The following is a 27,172-nucleotide window of genomic DNA, read 5'->3' on the forward strand; positions in this document are numbered from 1 at the left end:
AATGTAATTGTTAGATTGTTAACGTGAAACTGTCTAAGGGTCCTAGAACACACCTATATCTTTCTTTCATCAGCGAATCCCCCTCCCAGACCCCACTAGCCCAAATCCAGCCCTTCATCAGTTGGGGCCTCCTGGTCTGTATGTGCTCCCTGGCACTTGTTCCCTTATGGGCTATTCCTGGTTTCCAACCTCCCCTACAGCCATGCCCATGCTCACAGGTGTTACTGATCCATACTTAGGTGAAGAACTTTGCCCTCAAGCTAATGTACAGCCACTACAGGCCTCTATACCCTTGTTGGGACCTTGGCCTTCCTGGCATCCACCCCTTCCCTTCAGCTGGCCCATTTCTGCCTAGGCCCACTGCACTGGGCCAGGCTCCTGGGTTCCAGCCCTGTCACTTGTCCTTCTCTCTGGGCCTCTGGCCCTAGAATACACCCTTCTGGGCAGCTGGGTCCCTGATCTCTGCCCTTCTAGGCTGATCTCGCCCCTCACGGACTACGGATCCCTGACCCTGGCTTTTGCCCCTCACAAATTACGGGTCTCTGACTCTGGCTCTTGCCCTGCATGGGCACTTGCTTAGCACTTCTTGGGGTATGGGTCCCTGACCCTGGTTTGCACTTTGCTCGGGAAATGGGCCCCTGGCCAGATTCAAGGCAGTTGCATGCCCTGCCAACACAGCTGGGATCTCCAAACCTTCCCTGCAGTTCCAAGCTCAAAACACAAGTATAAACTGCAATGCAGTAAGAAAGTACTCTGGGTGTAACTGAAAACTATTCCCACACTGGGTCCTAACACAGACCCCAGCTCCCTAGATGTACACAACAAAGCTTCCCCTCTCTGGTTTGTATCCTCAGCTCCATGGCTGAACCACCACACTTCCCATCATACTGGGTCCTACTTCCCTGCAGACTGTGGGCATCTTGTTTGCAGATCTCAGGGCATTTCAAGTCAACCATGCAGTACCCTTCTGCCTCCCTGCTCAGAAACTGCTTCCCTTTCAGCCTGCAGGGCCAGACTGCCCTGCCTGGTCTCATGCACTGGCCTCATCTGCCTCCTAAGCCCTGCTCTGTCCGGTCACATGATCTTGTGGCTCCCCATAGGTGTTCCCTCCCTGTGGCTGATGACCTGCCAGCTTTCTCAGCTAGGGCTTAGCTTAGCAGCCAGTCTCCTATCAGCCAGCTGCTCTCCTGCCTGTCAGCTCTCCTACAGTCAGTCAATTCTAGGCATTAGTTCCTAGGCTAGCTAAAGGTGCTCTTCTTTTCTGTAATGCAGCTCCCAGCCTCAGCTGTCGAGACTCCTGACAGCTTGCCTTCTTGCAGTTAGCCTCTATTCAGTTGCCTTGGGGCCCAACTGCAGCATTTTCTCCCCTTAAACTGCCAGGAGCCCTCAACCTTCTGTCACAGTATCAAAGGTGTACCACTGTTATTCACCACTCTCATTTTCACCCAAAATATTTTATTAGAATCTACCCAAATTTGACTAAGTGACAGTTTCTACGTGCACATGCTCAGTACAGATTTTAAATAGTTTTTATCATCTAAATTCCCTAAAGTTCCCATTTGCACAGGGCATATGGTCCAGCTTAGCACTGAAAAGGACTTTCCCTAGTCTTGCAACTCTGCCCTGGGATCAGAACTAGAAAGCAGAGATCCCATCTTTCCTGGCTCTCAGTGGTCCCTGTGCTGGTTTGGAGGTATAGTTGCCTGATTAAAATGAGAAGGTGGTAGGAAATGTGACCTGAATGTGTGCAGGGAATAACAGAGGAGAAGGAGCCAGGGGTAAGACTCAGACTCAGCAACAATAGGGAGAAATAAAATGAGGAAAGAGACATCTGACAAGGAGCAGGACAGAGACTAGATAAGACCTCTGGGAGCCAGTGAAAGTGAAGAATGTGGTGAGAGGACACACCAAATAAGTAACACATTGCAAAGTTACCTTAATTCCAAAATTCCTTACCTTTTGAGCTTTTTTTAAAACTTAAAAACATTCTTTCAACATAGCTTGAAAGCTTTTTTGTAATGTAGCATTACAAATTAACATTACAGTAACTACAACAGAATCTTCACTGCATTTATTCAGATGCTGTACATTAAACTAAGTAGACCAAAATAATTGGCAGCTCTAGCTGCAGGGAGAAACTTATCCCCTCTGCAGAGACATTTAATATTTCTTGAATAACTGTAAGATCAGCACCTCTTTTTCCCCAGACACCTCTAGTGTAAACAAAGACAAAATGAAAATATTCTCTAATAAGAGTCTCTCAAGGAATCTCCTGAGAGTGCCACTTTGCAACAGAGGTAAACAGACACCACCCACATCCTGTTTTACTTTCAACAAGACAATCGAGTAGTGCAAAAACTAAAAATATACCGTTAGAAAGAACTTTAAAGAAAAGGCTGTTATTAAGCTAAAAAGTATGATGTGGCTTGGCAGGTACTTTGTAGCCATTTCACTGCCACCTGGAGACTGTAAGATACATTAAAAAGAACTATAAATTAATTCTACGAAGCACTAGAACAAAAATAGAGACCTTTCATGTGCCATATCTAGACATGAAAAATAGCATTTCTCTGCTCAAAGCGAACATTTTCCCTTCCCCCAATGCTGGTGGTTTGTTCAGTGCTCCAACTTCTGCCTCCAATCTGGCTGAATTTTACTGCTGCTGTATTGATATTCTATATACAATAGCCTTAGAAGCTCCTAAGAAACATTTGGGATGAAAGATTATATGCAAACAAAACACATGCAGTTTATCCTTCTATGCAGAGAAATGTGAGGATAGAACAAGCAGAGCTCAACCAGGTCTCCAACACCACAATGTTACAGCCCATTGTATGAACTAGAAAATAATAAAATTTTGTGAAACTGAGCCTCCCAAAGTGACTATGCCATAATGGAAAACATCAAAAAATCTAACCTTGACATTTTGTCAGGAAATAGATAATGTATAAAACATTATTGGCTCATTTCAAGGGAAAAGAAATACTGCTATTTTTTTTAAAGTGGAACTTAACCCTACTGCTACAAACAGGAAGAGCTTTTAGAAAGTCTGGACCTACCTAATTTTTAAAGGAAAGTTTAAGGTGCTTTCAAATACAAATTTCCTTGCAACGTGATTTAAGAGAATATTTTTTAAGGGGTATTATACTGGGGGAGAGGGCACAGAAATGGGAAAAATATATTAGCAACTTACTTTCAGTCGTGCAAGCTGAATAGTAGAAAATTTTCTCACTCCATCAACTACTGGAACCAGCCTGCTATATAAAGCCTAAAATACATGCATGCACAAAAAAACTGAAGCCCACAGCCACTTGCACAAATACAAATTCAATAAAAATCAAGTTGATTGATATTATTTAGTTTCATCCTTATTAGACATTATTCAAACATTGCAAGTCTTCGGTATGGATTTACACTCAACCATTTAAAAACATATTCTGACTGGTACTAAATGTACAGGTGAGCCAACGTTAACTGAAGTTCCATTTTCAAAAAATGTGACAGACACAAGCACCACTGACTTTCTAGTAAACCAAACATTTTTGAAAGTAGGAGTGGGAATCCCAAATTACTCAGGTGCTTTTGAAAATATCATCCAAGGTCTGAAGGAGCCCACTATGTAATCAATATCTGTAAACAGATTTAATTGTCCTTTTAGGAATTCAGGCTGCCACATGTCAAAGTAATAATTTGCAGCCAATAAAGGGGGAAAAAATACCCCTTATATAATACAGCAGTCACAAATAAAGTTTCTTTCCCTTACTCTATTTTTCAGCAATTCAATATTACATTAAATTGAGCAGGAGGTAGAAAATAGGTATATAGTACAGTAGTTTATTTGCCAATAAAAAACCCTCTAGGGCACATCAGAGGATCAATGTCAATTGAGTTACTGAGACATAATTCTGAATTGAAAGAGAGGACATACATAACTATAAAGAGAAATATAATTTATCTAAAGAGAAACGATTTCACAGCAAACCGTGACTTGGAAGTACCCTTCACCAATGGAGTCCAGCTTGGCCTTGGTGCCACATTCAGAATGTGTCCTTATAGTGGACTGAACACAAAGCAGCCCCATAAAATGGCAAATCAGCAAAATATTTAAGGTAAAGTTTTACAGGAAAATTCAAAAGGGACTGTGAATGGTAATCCTCACCTTATCAGACTGAGTGCTTTCGTGCAAGATCCTAGCATCAATAGCAGCAGCCAGCAGATTATTAGCAGCTGTAATAGCATGAATATCTCCAGTCAAATGAAGGTTAAACTATGGATTGAGAGCAAAATAAAAGTAAACTGTTTAAACACAATCCATTAATCCAGTATAGATTAACAAAAGCAATCATTGCTTTTTCTCCTTTGAGATTACACAGCAATTCAGCTAATTGTCAGAAACAGATAACCTATTACCATTAGACAGGCTGAAAGTACTGAACTAAATAAATTACTCTTGGTGCCACCTCAGTATCCAGTGGACTACTGACAATGAAACAGAAAACAGCACAGGTGATATTTTTCTTCACTCATTTCATTAAAAGAATGGAAATCTATTGTACAGACCACAACTGTGTCATGCTGAAATGCAAGGGAGACGCTGAAACTTACAAGGAGAAAAACTCTCACTATTTAACCTGCTTTGACTAGCTGAGAGTCTTCAAATTTCATTTCCTTCAACATTTGATTGGGTTCAAGAAAAAAGTAAATATACGGTAGGGTTTCGGGAAAGAAGGATGTGCTTTATTATGGATATTTATCCACAAAAATGTTTTCTCATTGTGTGATAAACCCACACAGAAGAGGTATGCACACATCAAGCAACAATGGATCTGTTGCATTTGTTTTCGTGTTTCAAACACCACCATCCCTCGCCAAACACCCCCCCCCCCAAAACAAAAAAACCACAACCTTTTTTATAACCATGGAAGGAAGAAAAACATTTGGTGAACCAATGTGTCAAATACTGGACATATTTAAATAATAATGATGGGAGGGAGGGAGGCCACTTTGCTAGAAACATTTACTATTTATATCCTAGTGCTGCCTGGTGATCAAATCAGAATCAGGTCTCTAATGTGCCAGGTACTGTACAAACACACACAGACATTAACACTGCATGAAAACTCAGTAGTCTAAGATTAAGGGTGACCATAATAATTTGAAAGAAATCCAGGATGAGAGGGGTGGGAGGTGGGGCCAGGCAGGACAGCACAGTGCGAGTGCAATGCGTGTGTGTGCAAACACATACACACACCCCTGACCCCGCAACTCCCAGGACCAGGCTACACACACCTAACCCCACAGCTTCCAGGAGCAGGGCGGGCAGGACAGACAGCAAGAGGCAGACAGACACAACCCTGCAGCTCCTTCCCTTCAGGAGCCAGGCACCCGCAAAAGGGTTCCTGCCAATCTGGAACTTTCGCTTCAATTTTTTCCAATGGCCAGGACACTGAGATAGTCTCCAAAGTCCAAGACTGATCCAGCCAATCCAGGATATATGGTCACCCCATCTAAAATGAAGGTAAAAAATCCAGCCTAAATTGCTGCATAACCCAGCCCACAGGGCTCCTGGACAGGTCAGGAACTGGGCAGACTGAGCAGGGGCAAGACCCACCACTGAATTCCAGGGTACAGAGCTCCACTAGGGATGTATTTCAGTGGTGGTGGGGAGTGACAACTGCATTAGTGCCCAGGGCTCCCTGAGCTGACAGTAGGTAGGGTTGCCATATTCCATGTCCAAAAAAGAGGACACCTGACACAGGACGGGTGAGGAGGGGAAGGAGGAGGGGCAGGGGCAATATGATGCGCGGGGGGCAGGCGGCGCGGCAGCGCAGTGGTGCCCTGGCCCCTGCCCATTCTGTTGCCCCTCACTGACAAACCACATGCCCCCCCACCCCAGTCCTGCTGCTGCCCCCTCTGGACCCACTAACCCCAACCCTGCCAGTGCCCCTCACTCCCAAATAGCAGTATCCTGCCCCCCCACCCCTTGCTGGTGGCCCCTGCCTCCCAACCTGCAGACCCCCCTGGTGCTGCCAGTGCCCTGCACACCCAACCCAGTCACCCATCCCATCCCCCGTGCCCCTCACTCCTGATCCACAGCCCCTGCCAGTGCCCCTCGCTCCTAAGCTGCAGCCCCTGCTCCCCTTCCAGTGTCCTGCACTCTGGACCTGCAGCCTCTGCCCCTCAGCCCTGCTGGTGCCCTACACTCCTGATCTACAGACCCCTGCCCCCACCCCTGCCCTGCTGCTTACACTCACTCTGGCTGGCTGACTTGAGCCCGTGTGGGGAGAATGTGACCCCCAACAAGCAATCACCTTGCTCACTGCTCCCGGCCTGAAGCAGTCAGTCTGGGAAAGCAGAAAACCTGGACATTAGTTCTTTTTAAAAAAAAAAACAACCCTGCATGGGCGCAGCACAGGGGTCAAAAAAGAGGACTTCAGGGAAAGCCCGGACGTATGGTAATCCTACACAGTACCACTCACCTCCGCTGCTCATCCCACTGCCAAAGGTGGGTCCAGATCCAGCCTACAAAGAGCCCCAGTTTGGATCTGGCCTATGGGCAGGTGAGTTTGATGCACCTGGTCTAAGACAACTGACAGAGAGGAATGGATCTGCAAGTACTCACACAACTTCACAAAAATAATTCCCTCTCTGTAAGTGGGGTAAAGTGTTGCAGCTTTTGGTTACTACAGGACTAGGGCAGCACCACGTGTGAAATCCCTCTCCCCTTCGTACAACATTCTCCAGAATGAAAACATGCTTCAAGACCTTTTTCTGAACCAGGTCCTTGGTAATCCTGATCCGCACACAGCTCAACAGGGTAATAATCTTTTCCCCCCCGCCAACACTCAAGCTTACCTCTTCCATTGGAATGACTTGGGCATATCCACCCCCTGCTGCTCCACCTGAATAAGGAATCACATGGTCACATCTGATTCAAGCCAACTCAAAAAAAAGCAGGCAAGAAATAAAGCACATAGCCCTATTTATACTGTGTGCACGTGAATATCTCTAGATAGAGAGACAGATGGACTGATACAAACGTATAGTTTTGATGCTTTGTATTATATTATGCATGTGAATCTCTATATATATAGATCGATCCACATACACATAATACAAAGCATCAAAGCTCTAGGTTTATAGCTATAGATATAATTTGTTATAGAGATCCCTCTGACACTGGAACCAAAAAAGTACATTAAGAAAGTCATCAGAGGATGAATAGGTGACCACGTAAGCCCCTTCTAAAGAAAAAATTGGCAACAATTAACTTTATGTATTTCCAAGAAAGTGAACTTCAGACATTAGACAGCGATTTTCTTAAGTAAGCTATTTCAGATAAATCTGGATGGGTTTATACTCTCTTCCCATTAAACATCGTTAGTTTAAGAATGAAACCTAAGTGGGGTATGCCGTGTACCACGAATGTGGCACAATCCAGTGCTTATGTACCTGTTTGCCCCACATCAGTGGTTTTAAACAAGAGCCATACAAAGAAGGCCTACTGAGACATCTCCTTACTAGTGACATATTTTTTCTTATTGCACTTTTTCATAGCTTTCTAGATTTTAAAGGCTAGAAGGGGTCATTATGATCAGTTGTTTTCTAGCACTTTGTATAAATAGCATTTCTGCACCCAAGCCCTGCAAATACTCCTTAGATATGTCAAGAAAGGTGACACCTTCCAGCCAATCTGCAATTCAGTGAAATAATTAAGGAGTAAAAACACAGTATAAAAAACCCAAGATGCAATATTTCCCTTTAATTTAAAATAGGACAAAGGTTTTGCAAAACACTAGGTACCTTTGACTCCAAAGGTAGGTCCTTGGGAAGGCTGTCTTAAGCAAGCAAAAGAATTGATATCAAGATGTGCAGTCAGAGCTTGGACAAGACCAATTGTGACAGTACTTTTCCCCTCTCCAAGGGGGGTGGGTGTTATCCTAACAAAACAGAAGAAAAGATAAGTTTCATCAGCATCTGTGATGATGTCAGCTTCAGTAAGGATGTCAGAACTTCAACCTTTTGATTTCAATAAATAATATTTTCATGATGGATTTCAGCAAGATGATTTTATTTCCACGAAAATATTGCCACAGTGTTATGCTCTAGCTCAAGCTGGAATGTGAAAACGTACATATGTCTTCTATTTAAGCAATTTATTATGATATTAGAAAAACAGAAGATTGTTTTGGCAAAAGATCTGAGGACCATTGAATTTATATCAATTTCCATTTAGACCCCAAAGTTTCTTCATTTTCATGAATAAACCATCTATCAAAATACTTTGAGCACATTAATAATGTTCTTGTGCAGCAAACCATGGATTTTCTTATTTTTAAACATGAATGAAATATTCAATTTTTCATTGAAAAACTACCTGCTTTTATTTAGCAATATTCTCTTTTGCTCTTTAACTTCCACTGTCTTCCAACTTCCATCAGCAATATACACAGGTAGATTAATTAATTTTTTAAAAAGAAAATTGGAACCAATGAGACTAACTAGGGTCAGTAAAATATGATTTATATCAAAATTATGTTCTTTCATACTTTTTCAGATTTATAGGCCAGAAGGGAACCATTATAATGGTTTTTCCTGACCTTTTGCATGGCACAAGGCAAAGGATTTATACTATGAAATCTTTATCCAACCCAAAAACTTGTGGTATTTTTAGGAAAAAATCCTGTCTTGTCTTAAAAGCCTGAAGTGATGGAGGGTTCTTAAAGTTTCAAACAGCCATTAGTAGCTGATTTTGCTAAATGTAGCATACTTGTGAAAGACTGTATTAAATAATCCTAGTCAAAGTCCAATTACAGACCAATATTATGGAATCAAAAGGAACACTACAACACCGCCTTGTGCAGTAAAAGTCTCTTTTGGCCAGTCTCTAGAGTGCTGTCCCTCAATTTCCATACAAATCTAAAGACATTCACAGTTAATTGTTTCTGATAAATGTGACTTTGGGGTGTGCTCTTCCCTCAGTGTGAGCACATGGCTTCCATTAGTAGCAGTGGGAGCCCTGAGAGCACTTTATAACTGTGAAGGACTAAGCGAAATGAAAGATACCTTAGGGTTAAAGATGTCCTTCCTACCTTTGGGTTGATCACACTTGGCAATTTTCCATGTTACTTTAAAATATTAAGTATGAACACATGTGTCTCACTCAGAAAACTTTCAAACACACTCAAATGATTCACTTGGGGTGTTTCTCTCTCATCAGCACAGAAAAACGCATAAAAACAAAGAGTACGTTTTCATTTACATCACTCCCACACAGTCCCTAAGGAAAAGCTCTCTAAGAAAAGTAACATTTAACCATTTAAATCCTTGATGCCCTAGCCACTTTGCAAAGTGAAATAAGTAGCTTACTTAGAGGTATGTAAGATTATGAATTACACTTTCATTCCAAAGGAAACACAAGCATGTACGCATATGCTAGCCAAAAGGGGCAACTCCTATATTATGACCTATGCAAGAGTCATAATAAATATCTATTTCTAATTAGAAACATTTAATTTTCCTGTTCCAGAAATTTAGCAAGGTATTACTTTCCTAAATTAATAAGCAGAAAGCAGAAAGTGGAAAACAAACTTGAAATCTTCATTTTGGAGAAACTCAGTAAAACTGACTGGCATAACAAGACACAAGAGTTTTTCAGATCTTAAGAGGCATCCAAGCAATAAAATATAATAACCAGGCAATTGATACTTGAAAAAATAATTTAAAAAAAAATCACTTAGTTTGTCATACTTTTTAACTTTAAAAAGCAATAAAATCCCTGATGGTGTGGATTTTTCTCCCTACACATGGGTCTGGACTTATCTATGTAATCAAAGATGCATCGATATGATTTTGTCTCATTCAGGAAAAGGCTTCAATTCGTACAGTTTTCCTATACCAAAAAACTAATCATTAAGCTTAAATCCCATTAATTTTATTGGAATGTAAGCAAATCCTAAAATATTTCCCTGAATATCTCATACCGTATATTAAGCTGTAACTCTGAATGGCTCTCATTTTAGCTTTAGTTATTTCCTACCTGTAAAAGCAACATATCTACCAAGATTTAAAATTGTGAATACCAGACAAAATTTTGTCCTCCAGAGTAGAGCACACATCAGTTTCTAAAGTGACTGATACCAAACTATATTTCCTTGTCTTAAAAGGAAAATTCATGCCTCATTAAACAAAAATCCACACTACATCAAATGCCAATAGAAAAATACTCAAGTTCAGTGTGTTACAACCTCCAAACTTAATGTAGGTCCTAGAGAACCTTGCACAAGAAGGGACTTTGGGTATGACATGGACACAACAAAAGAAAATTTTCACTGAGGAAAATGTAACTATCAAATGTATTCACTGCTCTTTACAGTGTCCTTTCTTCCTGCATGTCCCTTTTATTCCATTCTTATAAGTGACATCTTTTCAGTAGAAGGGTATCAATAGAAAGCCTATCCCACTGAAGCCAGAAAATATGTCATTCATTTTCAATGGGGCGTATTCTAGCAGGAAACCTAGTTCACCTCATATCTTTACATGGACTTGACTTAAAATATTTTTGGCCATTCAGTTAGTTATATACTAAAAAGAAGTATCATAGACCTGCAGCTTATAAGGAACTGAGAATTAAAAAAAAAAAAAAAAAAAAAAAAAAAAAAAAAGCTATACCATAGGCATTACTGATTAGTGCACCTCTTTGACATGCAAGCAAAATTTCACATCTATTTTACTCTACCTTTTTCAGAGGAGTGCAAGTGCTTGACTCCAATTATTAAACCAAATCCAAATTTTTAAATGTAAAAGTACTGTACAGGCTAGAATGGAAGAAAGTTCCAAGTTAGTACCCTAAAAGCTTCTTCAGCAAGTATCACGTCAGCACAACCCATTGCCATATCCCCTTTATGATGGCAACCATCAATCCTCCTGGATCATGGTGTATGCATGAGGGACACCCAGAGCTTTGATGCATATGCTTGGGCCAGATTTTTTGGAGAAGTGGAGGCTGCCCAGACCTTCCATCCTCCCTTTAAGCCACTGGGACAGAATCCAAAGATCAGACTGAGTCCAGATTTTTGGTGCCTCCATGGCTGTAGTTGTACAAGTGTCCGGAAATCGAACCCAGGTCTCCTGTGTGGTAGACCATATCCCCTTGATAACCAGTTCCTTATGCATTTCCATTGAAGTCCAAAGTAGATTAGATTTAATGCATTTCTTTTCTGTAGGAAATCTGTTCTTCTCCAAGAAAGCTATTGGGTTAATTTGATGTGACCTACAATCGATAAGAACCAGGTTGTTCTTTTCCCCATTTTCCTTTGGTCTCCAGGGCTCTTGTTGTTCTTTCCTATAAATTTGGCCCTAAATGTTGCCTACTATTGAAGACAGAGTGATAGGCCACTATTTACTTGGATTACTTTTCCCCTTGCTTTTAAGTATAGGCACCACGTGGCTCTAACATAGCAAATATAGTATCATTTCGGATTTGACAGATTTATTATAAATGCTTGCTACTAGTCTTGTAAGTCCTTTCAGAGTGCTGGGGTACAAATTCTTGTATCCCATGGATGTTAGAAGCAAAACTGAAGAGCTCAGTGCACTGAGATCTGCTAAAATCCATTTCCTTATCCTCTTTCCCATTACCCATTTTCTTTTCCTTCTATGTTCAGCATCACTATCCTTAGTACGAATTAAGGTAAATTATTCATTCAGGTTTTGAGCCATATCTAGGATTATCTTTGATCTTGACATGAGCATCACTATGCAGCAAACCTACTTCTTTCCTTTTTATTTATACAAATGGGGAACCTTTAACTATGTGGTTTAATTTCCTTTGCAAAATCTAATGCAGCATGACTTCCGGCAATTCTTACCATCTCTCTACACTTCCCAACCTTTAAAATGAGGCTCTTTGCTGATCAACGTTCTTGCATTTCTTGTAGGATTTCTGTTTACCCATAATATTGCATGAATACTCTAACTCACGCAATACCTCTGGAGCTGTTCTCGTTACACGTTTTGCCCACATTTCAGATCCAATTTCCACGTAGGTTCTGTTCTTTCGATAAAAAAAAGAAAAAAGAAAAAAATAAATCCAATCTTCTTTCACTTTCAGGTCCCTGAGCTCTTCAGTCCACCTGACTTATTATTAAGAAGTTTCCTTAATTTCCCAAAGTAACCTTTCTGAAATAGATTATTTTAGTCACAGACCTGTTTTGTGACCTTTCTATCCAAGATTATTTTCTATGACCCACTCTTCTTTAATGCCCTCACTACTTCTCTCTTGACTATCATACCCTGAAGTACCTGTATCTTAACAATATTATCAGAATTTGTTTCTCATTCTCTGTCTCGAAAGTTAAGGTCCCCCATAATATCACAATTCCTACTAGTATCTCTCCAATAACATATCAGAGATCCCTCCCTATACATATTCAAATTCAATCTTGAAGGTGTCTTTCAGACTCACAGCATAATCTCAGTAAAAAAAAAAAGACATTTTACACCATCAATCCCCAAAGTGATTGATGGCCAAACATAGCCCCCCTCCTCCTCTTTCTCCATGCTATGCTCTTTCCTTCAGTCTAATACAGGGGTAAGCAACCCCTGGCATTAGAGGTGCACCTATACATTGGTCCATATTGGATCGGCACCAATATAAAGAAAATTGATTGTATTGGAAATTGGCCTGACATGGCTGATAATGCTTATGTATGTGTGCAGCAGCAGTCCAGCACACAGGCAGCGAGAAGCATAGCCTGACAGTTTGGAGAGCTGCGTGCAGCTGCTAAGTCTGTTGTGGTAGATTGGGAGTGGGGAGGGAAGGGGTATGGGGGGGCAGATCAGTGCCCCTGCAGTGAGGGGGTGGGACGGGGGGTGCCCAGCCAGAGCAGGGTGGGGAGCAAGATGGAGCTGCAGCTCATTCAGGAGGCGCACGGGGGCTGGGCCAGCTCCCTTCACAGCACACACCCTAGGAGGGCACGTGGGAGGGAAGGGCATGTGTCCCTGGATCTGCACCGGGGAGGGCTGCAGCTGCAGGCTGGGGCCAGGGCACCACTGGGCTCTTCCCAGTGTGTAGGGGCTGTGCTCAGGGCAGGTGGGCAGCAGTGCTAGGTGGGGGGCTATGGTGAAACCTGGGATGGCTGCAGCCCTCCCCCACGCAGTCCTCCTCCCAGCACCACCACCGCCTGCCCCGAGTGCAGCCCTGGCTCAACCCCACTCCCCCGCCCCAGAAAGAGCCCAGCATGGCCCTGGCCCCAGCCCACAGCTGCAGCCCACCCCAGCCCTCCTGTACATATCTGGGGGGACACACCCCCCACGCCCTCTTAGGGTGCGCACAGCAACGGGAACTACCCCCCACTCTGTGCCCCCCCAGACAAGCTGCAGCTCTGTCCCGTACCCTGCCCCAGCTGGGCAGCATGTGCCCCAGCCCGTGCCCCACTCCCTCCCTCGCCATGGGGTCATTGATCTACCTGCCCACACGCATTCTATCCCCCCTCCTCGTCCACCACAAGACTTACCAGCTGCTTCAGGAATCAGATCAGTATCTGATACGACTCCTTAAAAATTCGCTATTGGTACTGGCCCCCAAAATCTCTATGGGTGAATCCCTACCTGGCACGCATGCCAGAGTGTGGCATGCAAAGGCACTTTGCTTGGCACGTGCACCTCAGGGCTGACTGTGGCAGGCACCTAGGATACTGCAAGTAGCTACGCCAGGGGTCCATGGAGCCCTGACCCCATTTGTTGTTGGCAGCAGGTGCACATATGCCTCAGGGCAGACATCAGGGAAGGGGCTAGGGCTGCATTGTCACAATGAGGATCGGGCCCCTTGCACTCTCTCTCACTGTTTGCCCCTGGCACACCAACATCTTACAGGGTGAAGTTGCAGGTATTTTTGGTACTCTGCCCAAAAACATTACCGACCCCTGGTGTAAAAGCTAGCACACAAGCAATTTATAGCGCTACCTTTTATTTATTTATTTTTAAACTTTTCTCAATAACAGAAACCCTTTAATATTTGTATTCCACCCACAACTGCTATTCTACTGTGCATCTATTGTCCCGACAAGATCTGGTTCCATATTCTGCATTACTGGCACAAGTTCCTCCATTTTCTTGCCTAATCTCTTACCAATACTGTAGAAATATTTCAGCTGATTAAGCCTGACAATACCCAGTTCCCTGATCAGAATAGATACAATCTTCCAACTGCGTCACTTATCCAAGTATTCTTCTCATCAATACCTCCTAACCCCTGGTATTAATTTATCCCCTGCTGTAATATCTGTGTACATTTAACAAGTTGACAACACTTCAAAGTATTTCTTATAACACCCCAACTTGTATTTGTTACAACTATTTCCAATCATAAGTCAAGCCCAAATTTTCAGGTTCAGTTTTAGAAAAAAACAGCCACCTCCCCCACCCAGAATAAAGTGTTAAGTATAGATTAAAGCCTTGAACAGCTATAGCCCTTATAAAATCCCTTAGAAGAATAAAATAAGCAGGAAAAGGATCCAAAAGGGGTACATGCACTAAAATACTGAAATAAACTTAATGAAAAAGAATTCTGACTTGGTATTTTTACTGTATGCACAAAAAGCTCACAAGTACAAAGATCAAGATGGTTGGGGACCCATATATTGGTCAGCCCCATGCACTATGTGCTCTTGTTGCAAAAGCAGCCAACAGCATGCTGGGTTATATCAACAGGAATGTCACTAGCAAATCAAAGGAAATGATTCTTCCATTCTATTCAGAACTGGGTCAGGCCTCACTTGGAGTACTGTGCCCAGTTTTGGGTCCCACACATCACAAAGGCTGCAGACAATTTGGAAAGATTCCAGCGAAGAGCAAGAAAAATTATTAGGGACCTGGAAGGCAAGACATGAGGAAAGGCTGAAAGAACTAAAGTTATTTAGTCTGGAGAAGAAAAGACTGAGGGGGATTTGATAACAATCTTCAAATACCTAAAGGGTACTTAGAGAAAGGATGGGGATGGGGACAGGACTAGAAGCAATGGCCTGAAACTGCAGCCAGAGAAGTTGAAGTTACAGATTTAAGATGAACTTTCCAACTACAAGGGCAGTCACAAGCATTGGAACAGGCTACCACGAGAAATTGGGGACATCTCCATCATTGGAAGTTTTCAAAAGTAAACAGACACTTGACTGGGATGGTTTAAGCCAGGGATGATCCTGTCTAGATCAGGGGCCTGGACTAAATGATCTTGTGAGATTCCTTCCAGCCTTGCTTTCTTAAGATCTTATAACAAGAGCAATTTTTATGGTTCTTTTGGAGGAAAAGAAAGGGTACAGTTTTAACCAAAGTAATACATCATTTGGCTAGGGGGAAGAAAAAAAAACCTTAAGTAGAGAAAGTTCCAGTAAAGAATCATCTCAACTGGTATAAGAGAGAAGTGTTAGTCAAGTAGAAGGCAGAGCAGTATGGCACTTGATAGACCAACTTTCTCAGAGAAGCATGAGCATTCATAGGCTATGGCCAGCTTTGTCAGGTGCTGTATATCATGTTATATATGAGTTAGGCTGCTAAAGGTAATGATTTTTGTAATATGCAAAATGGAGCAGCTTGTTTAGATTTTCCCCCACAGCTTGGATGGGACTGCATGGGATACAAGAGCAGGGTTTTTTTCATGGAATGATAACTATTTGATTGCTTTTGCAGGATGGCAGCTTTGATACATTTCTCCTGGCTGGAAGGGGGTGGAAGATTCCAAGTAGAAGAGACCTTGAAATTCTCCAGGTTCACCTTGTAGTTTAAATGGATCACGAGACTTGCAGAATTTCATTATCAAAAAGGAGCTAGCAGGTGGAAGTTAAAGTAAATTATTTGCATTCTTCTCAAAATATATTCAATTAAAAGGCTTTATATAAATTCTTTCTGCTTTCCATCTACTTCAATTTGGGTCTTTTTATATTTAACATCATTCATCAATACATTTGATTGAATTTCTTCTTTATCATTGCTGGCGCCACTTATGCTATTGCATCCTCCACAATTACATCTTACTTTACTAACTTGAAAAAATGAGAGCATTATGGCTGCCAATGGGTAACGTTAGGTTTGTTGCATATTTTTAGAAAGGTCACATTTAGAACGTAATCCTGTGTTTTGATTTTAAGCAAAACTGGGATAAATTAATTTTAAACACTCAATTTTCCTCAAGTTTAAAAGACTCATGCACACATTTACTTCCCCTGAATTTTCTTTTAACTGATTTTCAGTATAAGCAGAAACAGCCTCTATAATTATTTCCCTCCCTCTGCTTCCACTGGTTCCCTACTTGTAATTCCTTATTTTGCTTTCTACCATAGGGTCACCAATTTCTTGACAAAATAAATTTTCAACCTTTTTTTTTCAACCTTTTGATATGAACATAGAGACAAAGGAAAACTATGTGCAGTGTTTGTTATACACTACATTCAGCTTATAGTGGAAATATTTCTGTGGGAAAACCACATGAAGTCTGACAGAAAGAAAAAATAAACATACAAACACTAAGATGATACACTACACCAGCTGTAAACTTCTCACACTTAGGATTATTGTTATGAGCTCAGCAAAAACACTGTGCTCTATATGCTGCAAAATGATGCTACATTATCTTTCTAAGCCTTCTCAGTATTATTTACTTGGCACTAGTGATTCTAATGTTACTTGTACGAATCTGACCCATGCATGGTCGTGCAAGTTTACATTTGGAAGGATTCTGATAAATGACTTAACTTCACCTGAATGGTCACAACCATCCTAACTACTTGCAAAACACGATTTTTAGATAATTTCTTTATACAACCAAACACTGGTTTGCTTTAGCTTACATCAGTGGTCTTATACAGTCTGACAGTGCCCAGGAAGGGACATAAACAAGACTGAACTGTGACCTCTGGATCTGAAAAAGCATGACCTGCTGCTGCTTTACATTAAAGAAATGTTGTGAATATGAACCAAGTCACATAGCACAACAATTTCTGTTGATCAATATTACCTGGAAATAATGCCTATTAGGGGCCTTGGAATCTGTAGCTGATTCTCACTCTTCAGTAACTAGAATAGGATTTACATGTGGTCTATGCCTTGTTAGTATAGGCTATAACATGATACAACTCAACCAGTTCTAAAACAGAATAGTGTAGTGAGTGGTAAGCTGTTTCACTAGGGGTTTAACTTCAGGCTATTAAATGAAATGCATTAGTAAAAAGGTGGTTTTTTGTAATGTCTGCCTACTCTCCTCCCTCCCCTCCCCCTCTCTTTCTTTTAAACAGCCTACAGGCCCTGTAGCAGAGAACACAATCATGCATCACATCACAAGGTACCTATACTTTTCATTACCACATATCTTTTTCTTACTAAACCTTAGTCAAAATATACTTTGATAGAAATTACATTTGACAACCTAGTTCATCTCACAGAACATCTACTTAAGTTAGGGAGGAAAAAACCTTTAAAAATATTATTGCTGGTAAATCTAGAAAGCTATATTTTTAATAGCAAGATATGTTATTAGGTTTCCAGATTCTGACATTCCCTCATGCTTTACCTCCTCCCAGTGAAACTAACTAGAGAGTAGACAAGGAAGCAATGAAATCCACATGATTTTGAGACACTTAAAAACATACTGATGGAAACTCAAGGGGAAGGTTTTATATCACGCCCACCACTATGATATTTAAGACTGTGAAAAGACATTGCATTTGTCACACTACAGAGGCCTCTTCAGCACTACAAAAGTCAAGGTGACAGATGTGTACATCCCCTGCAGGACTATAAAAATATTCCCATTTGAAGAAGCAGGAACTTCTCTGTAGCACTGTGCTTTGTAGTGCCACATATATGGCATGTCCAGTTACATGGAAAAATACAGAGAGGCCTCTTGACTCCCTAACATCCTAGTGTTCCTCTCTCTCTTCTCCTACCACCACCACGACGGGGAAAAGGGTAGGTATGGAGGAAGCAGATGGCTCCTTGATAACTCACTGGGAGCAAAGCTGCAACCCTTTCAAAACAGAGGACTGCACTCTAAGGGCCAGAGTGTGCTGCCACAGAGCCTGGTACTGCTCCAGTCTTGGGGGAGGCAGCAGCTCTACTTACCATCATGGCAGGAGCACTGCTGCCACAACCAGTGGCACGGGAGATGACACAAATGTCAACTGATATTACAGCACAGGAGTGGCACAGAAGGAACAGAAGCAGCAAGGCAGTGATCTGTCAAGCAGTGGAAGCAGTCACTGGAGCAGCAGCACACTTTGACAGGTTACAGCCTAACAAGGGAAGCTGACACCTGCCCAGTGGGCAACTTTGTTGTGCTCCAGCCAAGTATACCCCTCATAACACTCCATTTTGTAGGGCTACCAAATGCTGAGACACATGTAGTGCTGCAAATTCTGTCCACATCTTAAGTGTGTTGACTTGAAGTTTTCTATGCTGGATGACAAACAAAAGGAGCATTTGGATTTGTCCAAAATGTTACAAATTGCCACAGGCAGTGAAACAATTAAACTATTGATATGGGGAGAGGGGCACAAAAGTTCACAATCATATCAAAGAAATGAATAATACTATCCAGTAGCTTACAGGACAGACTATATATAAAGATTAGCTTTGTTTCTGTAACACTGACATCATATACAATTAATTCTTCCAATAGATTGGAATAAAATGTATATGTAGAAATACAGAAATCATTATAGTTAAGAACACAATGTAAGACCATAAAAAACGTCATACTGGGGTCCAACCATTTAGCCCAGTATCCAGTCTCTCACAATGGCAGGAGTGGCTGGTTTAGAAGAAAAGAATATGAACAGGGTATATATATTTAGAGTGATCTATCCTCTGTGCAAGGCATTACTCTGGTGGGGCTCTGGAGCCAGCTTTGCTTCCTCCCAGTGTCTAAATCTTGCAGCAACAGCAGTACCTTAGAACCAGAAAGAGCAGGATCATTTTCTTCATCAAAAACATTCAAAGGCTGAAAGCAACTTTGTTTTTCACTCCTGTATAATTAAAATCCAAACAGGCCCACCAACAAATACATAGTAGTCTTAATTTTCAAACTACAAGCCTTAATTATTTTCTCTTAATAACCTTTCAAAACTTCTGCAAAGAATGTTTCTGCTTGTTGCAATTCCATGTCACGGCTTTGACCGATGGCAGCTTAGGAAACTGTAGGGCCCACTTTCTGGATGTTATAATGAAAGCTTACTAAACCGATACAAGGACTTGCCAAACAAGAGCATGCTAAAACAAAATGTATTTGTGAGTGCTTAGAAAACACACTGAAGGTCATTAGACATGGATTAATATTTGGCAATGGGGGAAAAAAACCCATATCATCATCCTCCCCCCGACTTCTCAAAAATGCAGGTCTTTTGTACCCTGTACCTTGTTGCCAAAAAAATGATGAAATTTCCAATGGAGAAGTTTAGGTAAACTATACCTGCAACTTATCACTTCATATAAGAGAAAAAAGGAGTGCACTTCTACCAGCTTCATTTATAAAGCAGAGAAGCACCAAAAGAAACTACTCCAAAAACATGCTGAAATGTAACTATTCATGGGAATCTTCATATTATCAGCTCATCGAGTGAAAAACTTTCCATTTTAAAAATGATGTTTGCAATAAAATAATTTTGTTTCCCAGCGAGTGAGAAAAGGATTCAAAACAGAGGTAGATGGAACAAAGTATTTTCAAATAAATATGAAAGCAGAGAGTAGGGTAAGCCTGCCTGGAGACATGTCTACACTGCTAAGGAAAAATAATATTTTTTATTTAACTATGCAATTTGCTATTCAATAAAAAGAAGCATTTATAATTCATACCAATAGATTACCATGCTGCATCTATTAAAGTATGTTTATAAGCAGCCACAGTACAAAATAACTGCACTTTTTACAAGGTGATGAGACAGGAAAAAATATCACCAAGCTATAGAAGGTATTTAAGATGCTTAACTTAATCTACCTACTATAAACATGTACACAGCTTCTTATTCACAGATTTGAAGAAAGGTTGTATTTTGTTCTTTTTTCTTTCTTTCTTTTTTAAATTAGGAAAAACCACATGCAAATATTTGCAGAATAGAGGAAATATGTGATGTACCAAGTATGGCAAACTTGCAATTGGGCAGTTTATCCAATAAGTGAAGAAGTGAGAACATACAAGTTGCATGCTCATGTTAAGAGAGGGAAGGCAAGTTTAGTGTATCTTCTTACCCAGCAACTAGGATGTATTTTCCATCTGGTTGATCCTTTAACCTCTCCAGCAGGGACAAACGTACTTTGGCTTTGGTTTGGCCATAGATTTCAATTTCATCTGCAAGCAATCCTATCTCTTTGGCAAGCACATCAACAGCTTTTGGACTCTGTGCTCGGGAAATCTCAATATCGCTGGAAAAGAAAACAAATAGGAGACAAGAGACTTCTCTCAGCTTAGGTGGTCCACGACAGAGTTCAAAACAACAGCAAACACTGCAACAATGAAGTTATTGTAATCACTTTTCAATCTTTTCTCCCAACTTTTTATTATCTGAATACCATCTAGCATAATATTGGAAATCCTGCATGTGCTGTAATGCTTTCTCCCCACCAACATTTACTAATGGTTATTTCATAGTACTCCTTTCTTTAATCAGGATTCAAATGTTATGCAATGTTTTCATATCAGGCTACAAGCCTTATTGGATGCTCAAGCATCTCACACTGGAATGGACTTTTCCTTCAGCTCCTTTTCTTCCTTTATCCGAGTATATTTTAACATTTACACAATAGTAAAAAGCATATATATCCCCTCATCAGTACTCATATAAACAGCTCTTGTATGTCCAGAACCTTTCATTAGAGAATATCAAAGCAAATCAAGCAACGTGACTCCATCATGAGACAATGGAAAGAAACATGTAAGACACACAGGGTCCAGTCCTCCTAGCCCTGAAATACGGCTGTATCTGGGACAACATAGAAAACAATCTAACTGCACACCTCAAAGCAGGCAGAAGTCACAAGGGAAGAAAAACCATTGTGATCCACTGAAACTGCAGGGAAAAACTGACTACAGGTCAGCTGGACGTAATGGCATCCTAGCACAATTCCAAAAGCTTGAGACTAGCAAAAGGAAGTGTCAAACAAAAGAGCAGGGGGAACTAGTGTTGAATTTCAGCTGAAGGGATCACACTTCTACCAATAGCACCTACTAATATAAAGTTGAGACATAGTTCAATTCTGACACCATGAGAAGAATATTATTTACTGAGGTGCAAACACCATTTTCTGCAACAACCAGGTGACCCCTTCAATATACTGACCCAGTCCAGCCTTACTCTGTTATTACAAGCTCAAGGCATGATGGTTGGGTTGCAGACCATTTTTATTGCATTCACCTCCAATAAACACATTCTCTCCTTGCTTGATTTCTTCTCTAAATATACTGATAACTTGCTCTTCAGTTCTATGTTCTACTGTAGTGGTGCTCAACCTTTTGGCTGGCAAGCCAGATGAGCAGTGTCTGTCTGTGGGCCATATCCAGCTGATGGTCCAGGTCCAGCAAGCTCCATCTGGCTGTGTGGAGGGGGTAGGGGGCATCCCAGCTCCAACTTGGGGGTGGGGATGGGACGTGGCCCAGCCACACGGGGGAAAGAGGGTTTGGCCCAGCTCCAAGGGGAGGAAGGGGGTGAAGGGGACATGGCCAAGCCCCATCCAGCCCAGGGGAACAGCAAGGCCAAGCCCCATCTAGCCACAGAGGAAGGGGGTGTGACCTGGTCTCAACCCGTTACGCAAGGCTCAGGGTTTGGCAGCGGGGGAAGGTGGTCGTATTTATTGCCACCACTCCCCTGTTGCCAAACATCCTGATCTGTGGGGAGTCCCGTGAGCTGGATACCTATGGCTTCACAAGCTGCATTTGGCCTGCGGGCCAGAGGTTGAGCACCTCTGCTTTACTGCATCAAAACTCCATTAGAGGTACCTAACAAAACTAATTCTTTCAACACAGGAAGGACACATGCACATTTCAGCAGCAGTGACATGTTAAAAATGACATCACAGATGTTAAAGATTAATGAACAGCAAATACAGACATAAGCATGGACAACTATTTATTTTAAACAATTAAAAAAAATATTTAAATTCCTATAAACAGACTTGGTTATCTTTCTGCAAAACAATGGAAACTTAAATGTGGGCTTCTTGGAGTCTGCAGGACTTAGCTCTCTATATTCTTCATCACTCTTACTACAGATGAATGCATTATAAACTCAGCCCTCATCAGCTAGAATTCTCAAGTATAGTATCTGTTAGCCACAGTGAAAAAACAACTTCAGCAGAACTGACTTAATATAGGACTATATATTCAGGAATAATATATACAAGTAAACAGATTTTCATAGGCTCAGTGCAGAAATACCTTTTTAGGGAACAAATTAGATTGATAGCTGATGCTGTCAGAGTTCTCCCTAAGCAGAACAACTGTTGTCATTCCCCCACCTCTCAAACAGCCTTTTTTTAATATAAAAAAAGCCTTTTACCAGGGAGGATACATATGCAGAGACATTAAATGCAATGCAGCTACATTGAGACGGAATGTAATTATTTTTAATACAAGGTGATCACCCTTCCATTTAACAGGATGATGAAAGCTGTAAGTCTTCAATGAATTGGCATTTATATCTTTACTATTACTGACAGAAATAAACAAGACTCTTTAACTGTTTATGTCTAGTCACTTAATTATTTTAGTCAACACATGTTTCCCAGAATGTTTCTGATAGCAAATGTTACTAAGGTCCTATCTATGGCTCATGAATCCAAGAAAAACTATTACCAGAATTTTTCTAACAGCTGAAAAGATTACTCTATGCAGTTTAGTTTCTCTGGCAGATGGATTATTATAAACAGCATCCAGAAGGGGGGCCCAAGTTATATTACAGTTCTGGTGAAAAGATGCTCCTGAGATCAGAACCCAGTGCTCTTGTAACTCCATGTCATTCTGCTGGTCTGAACAGAAATACATCACTCTGAACCAGTTTTCTTTATACATTATGGTATTATTATGAAACAGTAGCCTTCTAATTTATTAATAATAGAGGGATGCTTACACTTTGCATTCAGGTTGCAGGTTTTTCCAAAGTCTTGTTTAAAAACAAAATCTTGAAATAGAATGCGACAAGCTTCAGTAAAAGCCAGCCAGCGCTGTACCTAGACTCCTGGCGGCTCCAGGCAAACTTTTAGTATCACCCCCCCCACACCCCCTTTTGCCAGAGGTAATGATAATAATAATAAAAAAATTACCATTTTCAGGCCCCCTTTCTGTCTGGGCAGCCACCCAGTTCACCCATGCCTGTGTCCGGCCCAGAAGAAGCCAGCATGTGTGCAGGCACATGGACAAGATTCCTCACTTAAAGTGAATGTAAACAGAAAGGGACTGACCAACCAACTTCCAATTACAAGACAGCAACTCGAACATAAAATTCATCAGCACAAAGTAGCAACAACAAATTCAAAGGCTGATCCAAAGAATACTAGTCAGTGTGAGCTCTTCCATTAACTGCTGAGGGCCTTTCAAATAGCCCAAACAGAACATGGATATCCTGGCAACAGCAGAACTTGGAAAGCATGGGGCATCGGATGCTCCGCCCACCCAAGGTGGCTGATGTGCTTCAGAGCCAGAAGTTCACCAGCCAGCTGAGCGGGTGCAGGGGATGAGCTTGGAGCAGCCCCATGGGCAATTCTCTGGCTCTTGGGGCACTGACAGACTTGGGCGGACAGGGTGTAGGAAGGTATCACAGCCACCAACACAGGAAAAACAAGTCCACTGTCTCTTCTGATTTCCTTACAACAATCTACGTTGGTGACAAGCTGCTCTATTAGTGCCAAATAGCAGATCACTACAATGCAATGAGGCAACCCCTCATCTGATAGTCCAGCCAGTAGTTTTAGCTAGCCTACAAGTATGGTCCTTGTAATTTATCATATTTACTTGATTCCAAGACAAGGTATTTTTTTCTCCATTTAACACTGGGGGGGGGACCTGTATTTCCAATCTACAGTAATGTTATAAAAGGATTAGAGCACAGGCTTTTCTGTTAAAGTCAGGTTTATTAAATGCTTGTTAACAACATTGTATACCAGCAGTGCCCAGCCTTTTGGGTCCATGGCCTAGATGAATGGCATGGGGCCAGTCCACGGGCCAGATGTGACCACGAGGCTGGGCCCTGTCCCCTCCTTTCCCATGAGTTGGAATGGGGCAGTAGGGTCCCAAAGCCATCCCTCCTGCCCCCTAAATGCCAGGATTGGGTCTCAGGGCCCAGGCACACTGATTGGGCCCTGCAGCTTGGCGCAACCCTCACTTGACCCTGCTTGCTAGGATCAGGTGCCCCATCCAACACACAGGACCTGGGGCTCCCCATGCATCCAGAAATTTGGTAGGAGGGAAGTAGTGCTACCATTCTCCTGCAGCCAAATTTCCAGACCTGCGGGGAGCTCCGCAAGCTGGATGACACAATGTCACAGGTTGGAACCGACCCATGGCCTGGGGGTTGAGCACTCCTGATGTATACACCATTACACTGGTAACTTACAAAATACAGAAAGTTCAGAACACCTTTATCTCCACTGGCTTTGCGCTGAAAATTTTATAATGGCATATTTGGACACAAACTGAGGATTTTATGGAGGTATCTTTGGAAATGAAATTAATTAATGCAAGAGGCAAGTTTTTTAGGGCGATATATTTTATTGGACAACTGCATGGTTGGGATAAAGATAGACAAGATTTTGAATGCAAGGCATTCTTCTTCATTAATGCTCAGCATTCATTTAAGCAAGAAGCAGATGTTTGTAAGTTTTAATTCCTATACTGATTTCCTTTATATTTTCAATGAAACCTCCATCTGTTTCCATATAAAATGTTTATTAGCGGAAGAAAAAATTATATTTTATTGCATTATACTGTCCATCTGGAAGCAAATTTTACATTTAAAAGAAAACATTTCTCATGTTCATGGGAAAAGCAGAAAAGAAGAATTCTTTGTTGGGGCGAAGCTATTAACATCATCATCATCACCCACACCTTGTGCATACGATGGTTATTTCTTTAACTATATTTTTAACAGATAGGATTTTGAAAACTCATTAAAAGCCCCAGGATATCAACCTGTTGTACAGGTTGTACAGAATGCATGTTCTTTTGACATATCTATTTTAAATAAAGAATCCATTCAAGTTAAAGTTGGTAGACTGTATTAATTATAAAAAAACCCACAGATGACCCTGAATATAAGATGACCTCCCCAGTAATTAGAAAAAAAAAATATTATATATATATGGCAATTGTATAAATTATAATTTTCAAGGTATAGAATCTAGTTGTTGGAGATTTGTCTTAACTTTGTCCCCGCCCCCCTGCTACACCTGGAAAAACAAATTTAGGATGTCAGGTAGCTCCTCTGCCCTTTCCCCAGCTTACCATTTGACCCTGCTCTCCCTGAAAAGAGGAGAAATATTGCATATAGGAAAATTACAACAGGTACCCATAGATTTAGTTCATACAGAACTGAGGTATTTTGCCTTTTTTGGAAACTGCTACAAGGTACTCTAGGGGTTTAGGTTGGTAGCCGTGTTGGTCTAAGGACATAAGCAGACAAGGTTCCTTGGGTGAATTTGATATCTTTTATTAAACCAACCCAAATGGTTGGAGAATAGTTATTAAGCAAGCTTTCGGGTTCAAAAACCCTTAAACTCACACTTTTAAGTGGCATTTTTGTACCTTCCTATACATACTACAAAACGTACAAGATATTAGTCCAAAGCTAAAAGGCTCATGATTTACTATATATTTCATTGGACTGGGCTCCAACTGAGTCAAAAGCTTTTAAAGCCATGGTGACCTCACAGCTGAGCACTGCTCAGTATGCGCGTACATTCCAGATACCACCCCCCCCAACACTCATTCCTGGAACTGGGTGTTCGTCATGAGTCCTAGGATCCCCCTGCAAAAAAATTATATTCAGATCAGGCACAGGGCCACCTGGTCCAGCTCGACCTCATGGAGGGTGGGGCTACACTAATCAAATATGACAGAAAGAGGGGGCGATACAGGGATTCTGGGTAAACCATTTGGGACCCTGTTTGGTGAAATTTCCCAGCCACTTAAGGCTGGTGAAGAAACAGGAATCATTGGATGGGAAAGAAAGGTGCAGCTCAGCTGAGGAAGTGAAGAGCAAACTGAAATGTATTCAGTGTCTTGACTCACCACGAGTCACTTGGCAGTGGCTCACCATGACCTGAAAAAAGAGTCGGCACTGAGAAGGACTGTGTACACTAGCGTATATTTTATTCAGATGGCTGCACTAACCTATAGGACACATGTTCTACAGTCATGTTCAGTGTTGGTTGCATTTAATCAACTTCACAGTTGGTTTATATTACTGAGCACATGCTGCTTTTTTGGCAGCAGTTTAATGACGGACAATATATTTAATGTGTTTTCCTTGTATGCAATTATAAAAAAAAAAAAAAATCTCATCTTGTATTTGAGTAAATACAATAGTTAAATTCAAGAGCAGATCTATAATTTATAAATAAATAAATAAATACACTTCTACTTGAGCTTCACCTGGGGTCATATCCTTGGATTTCTCTTTGTTCTACAATGACTGACAATATAATCTTTATACTGTTAGGGATGCAGAGCTACATTTCTTAGGCTGCTTAAAATGTCAAGGTGGAAACAGATGTCATCGGACATCTTGTTTGGGCCATAAAACCATAAACAATACAAATTTATAATAACAGGACAGATACTGAGCAAACAGACGTCAATATCCTTGATTGCGCCACGTGAAAGAAAAATCATTGGTGCAACAAAAGGTGGCAAAATACTCTGCTACTTTTTCATAACAAATGTCTATAACTAGGGGTGCACTGATAAGAGATTTTTGGGGCTGATACTGATATCTGATTTTTAAGGAGGCGTATTGGCTGATACCAATCCAATTTCCGATACAGAGTGGAGTGCTCCCTTCAGATGGTAAGTCTGTTGTGGTGGAAGGGGAGGGGGGAGGGAAGGGGTATGGGGGGGCAGATCAATCCCACCCCGCAGTGAGGGAAGGGACAGGGGCAGGGGTGCCCAGCTGAGGCAGGGTGCAGGATGGAACTGCGGCTC

General features: G+C 41.4%; 1 protein-coding gene across 1 annotated transcript in view; it reads right to left on the reverse strand.

The window, feature by feature from the left end:
- LOC102382003 (monofunctional C1-tetrahydrofolate synthase, mitochondrial) overlaps window positions 1-27,172 on the reverse strand; it is a gene marked incomplete at its 3' end in the record, with an annotated part of 99,030 nt that overhangs the window by 20,807 nt on the left and 51,051 nt on the right. Inside the window, exons 10-14 of the mRNA XM_025213429.1 lie at window positions 20,233-20,406; window positions 7,804-7,940; window positions 6,856-6,902; window positions 4,160-4,267; window positions 3,194-3,268 (exon numbers count right to left, since the gene is read on the reverse strand). Coding sequence (XP_025069214.1) covers window positions 3,194-3,268; window positions 4,160-4,267; window positions 6,856-6,902; window positions 7,804-7,940; window positions 20,233-20,406 — 541 coding nt within the window. The remainder of the gene's footprint in view (window positions 1-3,193; window positions 3,269-4,159; window positions 4,268-6,855; window positions 6,903-7,803; window positions 7,941-20,232; window positions 20,407-27,172) is intronic.

Source organism: Alligator sinensis, unplaced genomic scaffold (assembly GCF_000455745.1).
Source record: "Alligator sinensis unplaced genomic scaffold, ASM45574v1 scaffold608_2, whole genome shotgun sequence".
In the NCBI taxonomy this organism is placed as follows: Eukaryota; Metazoa; Chordata; order Crocodylia; family Alligatoridae; genus Alligator; species Alligator sinensis.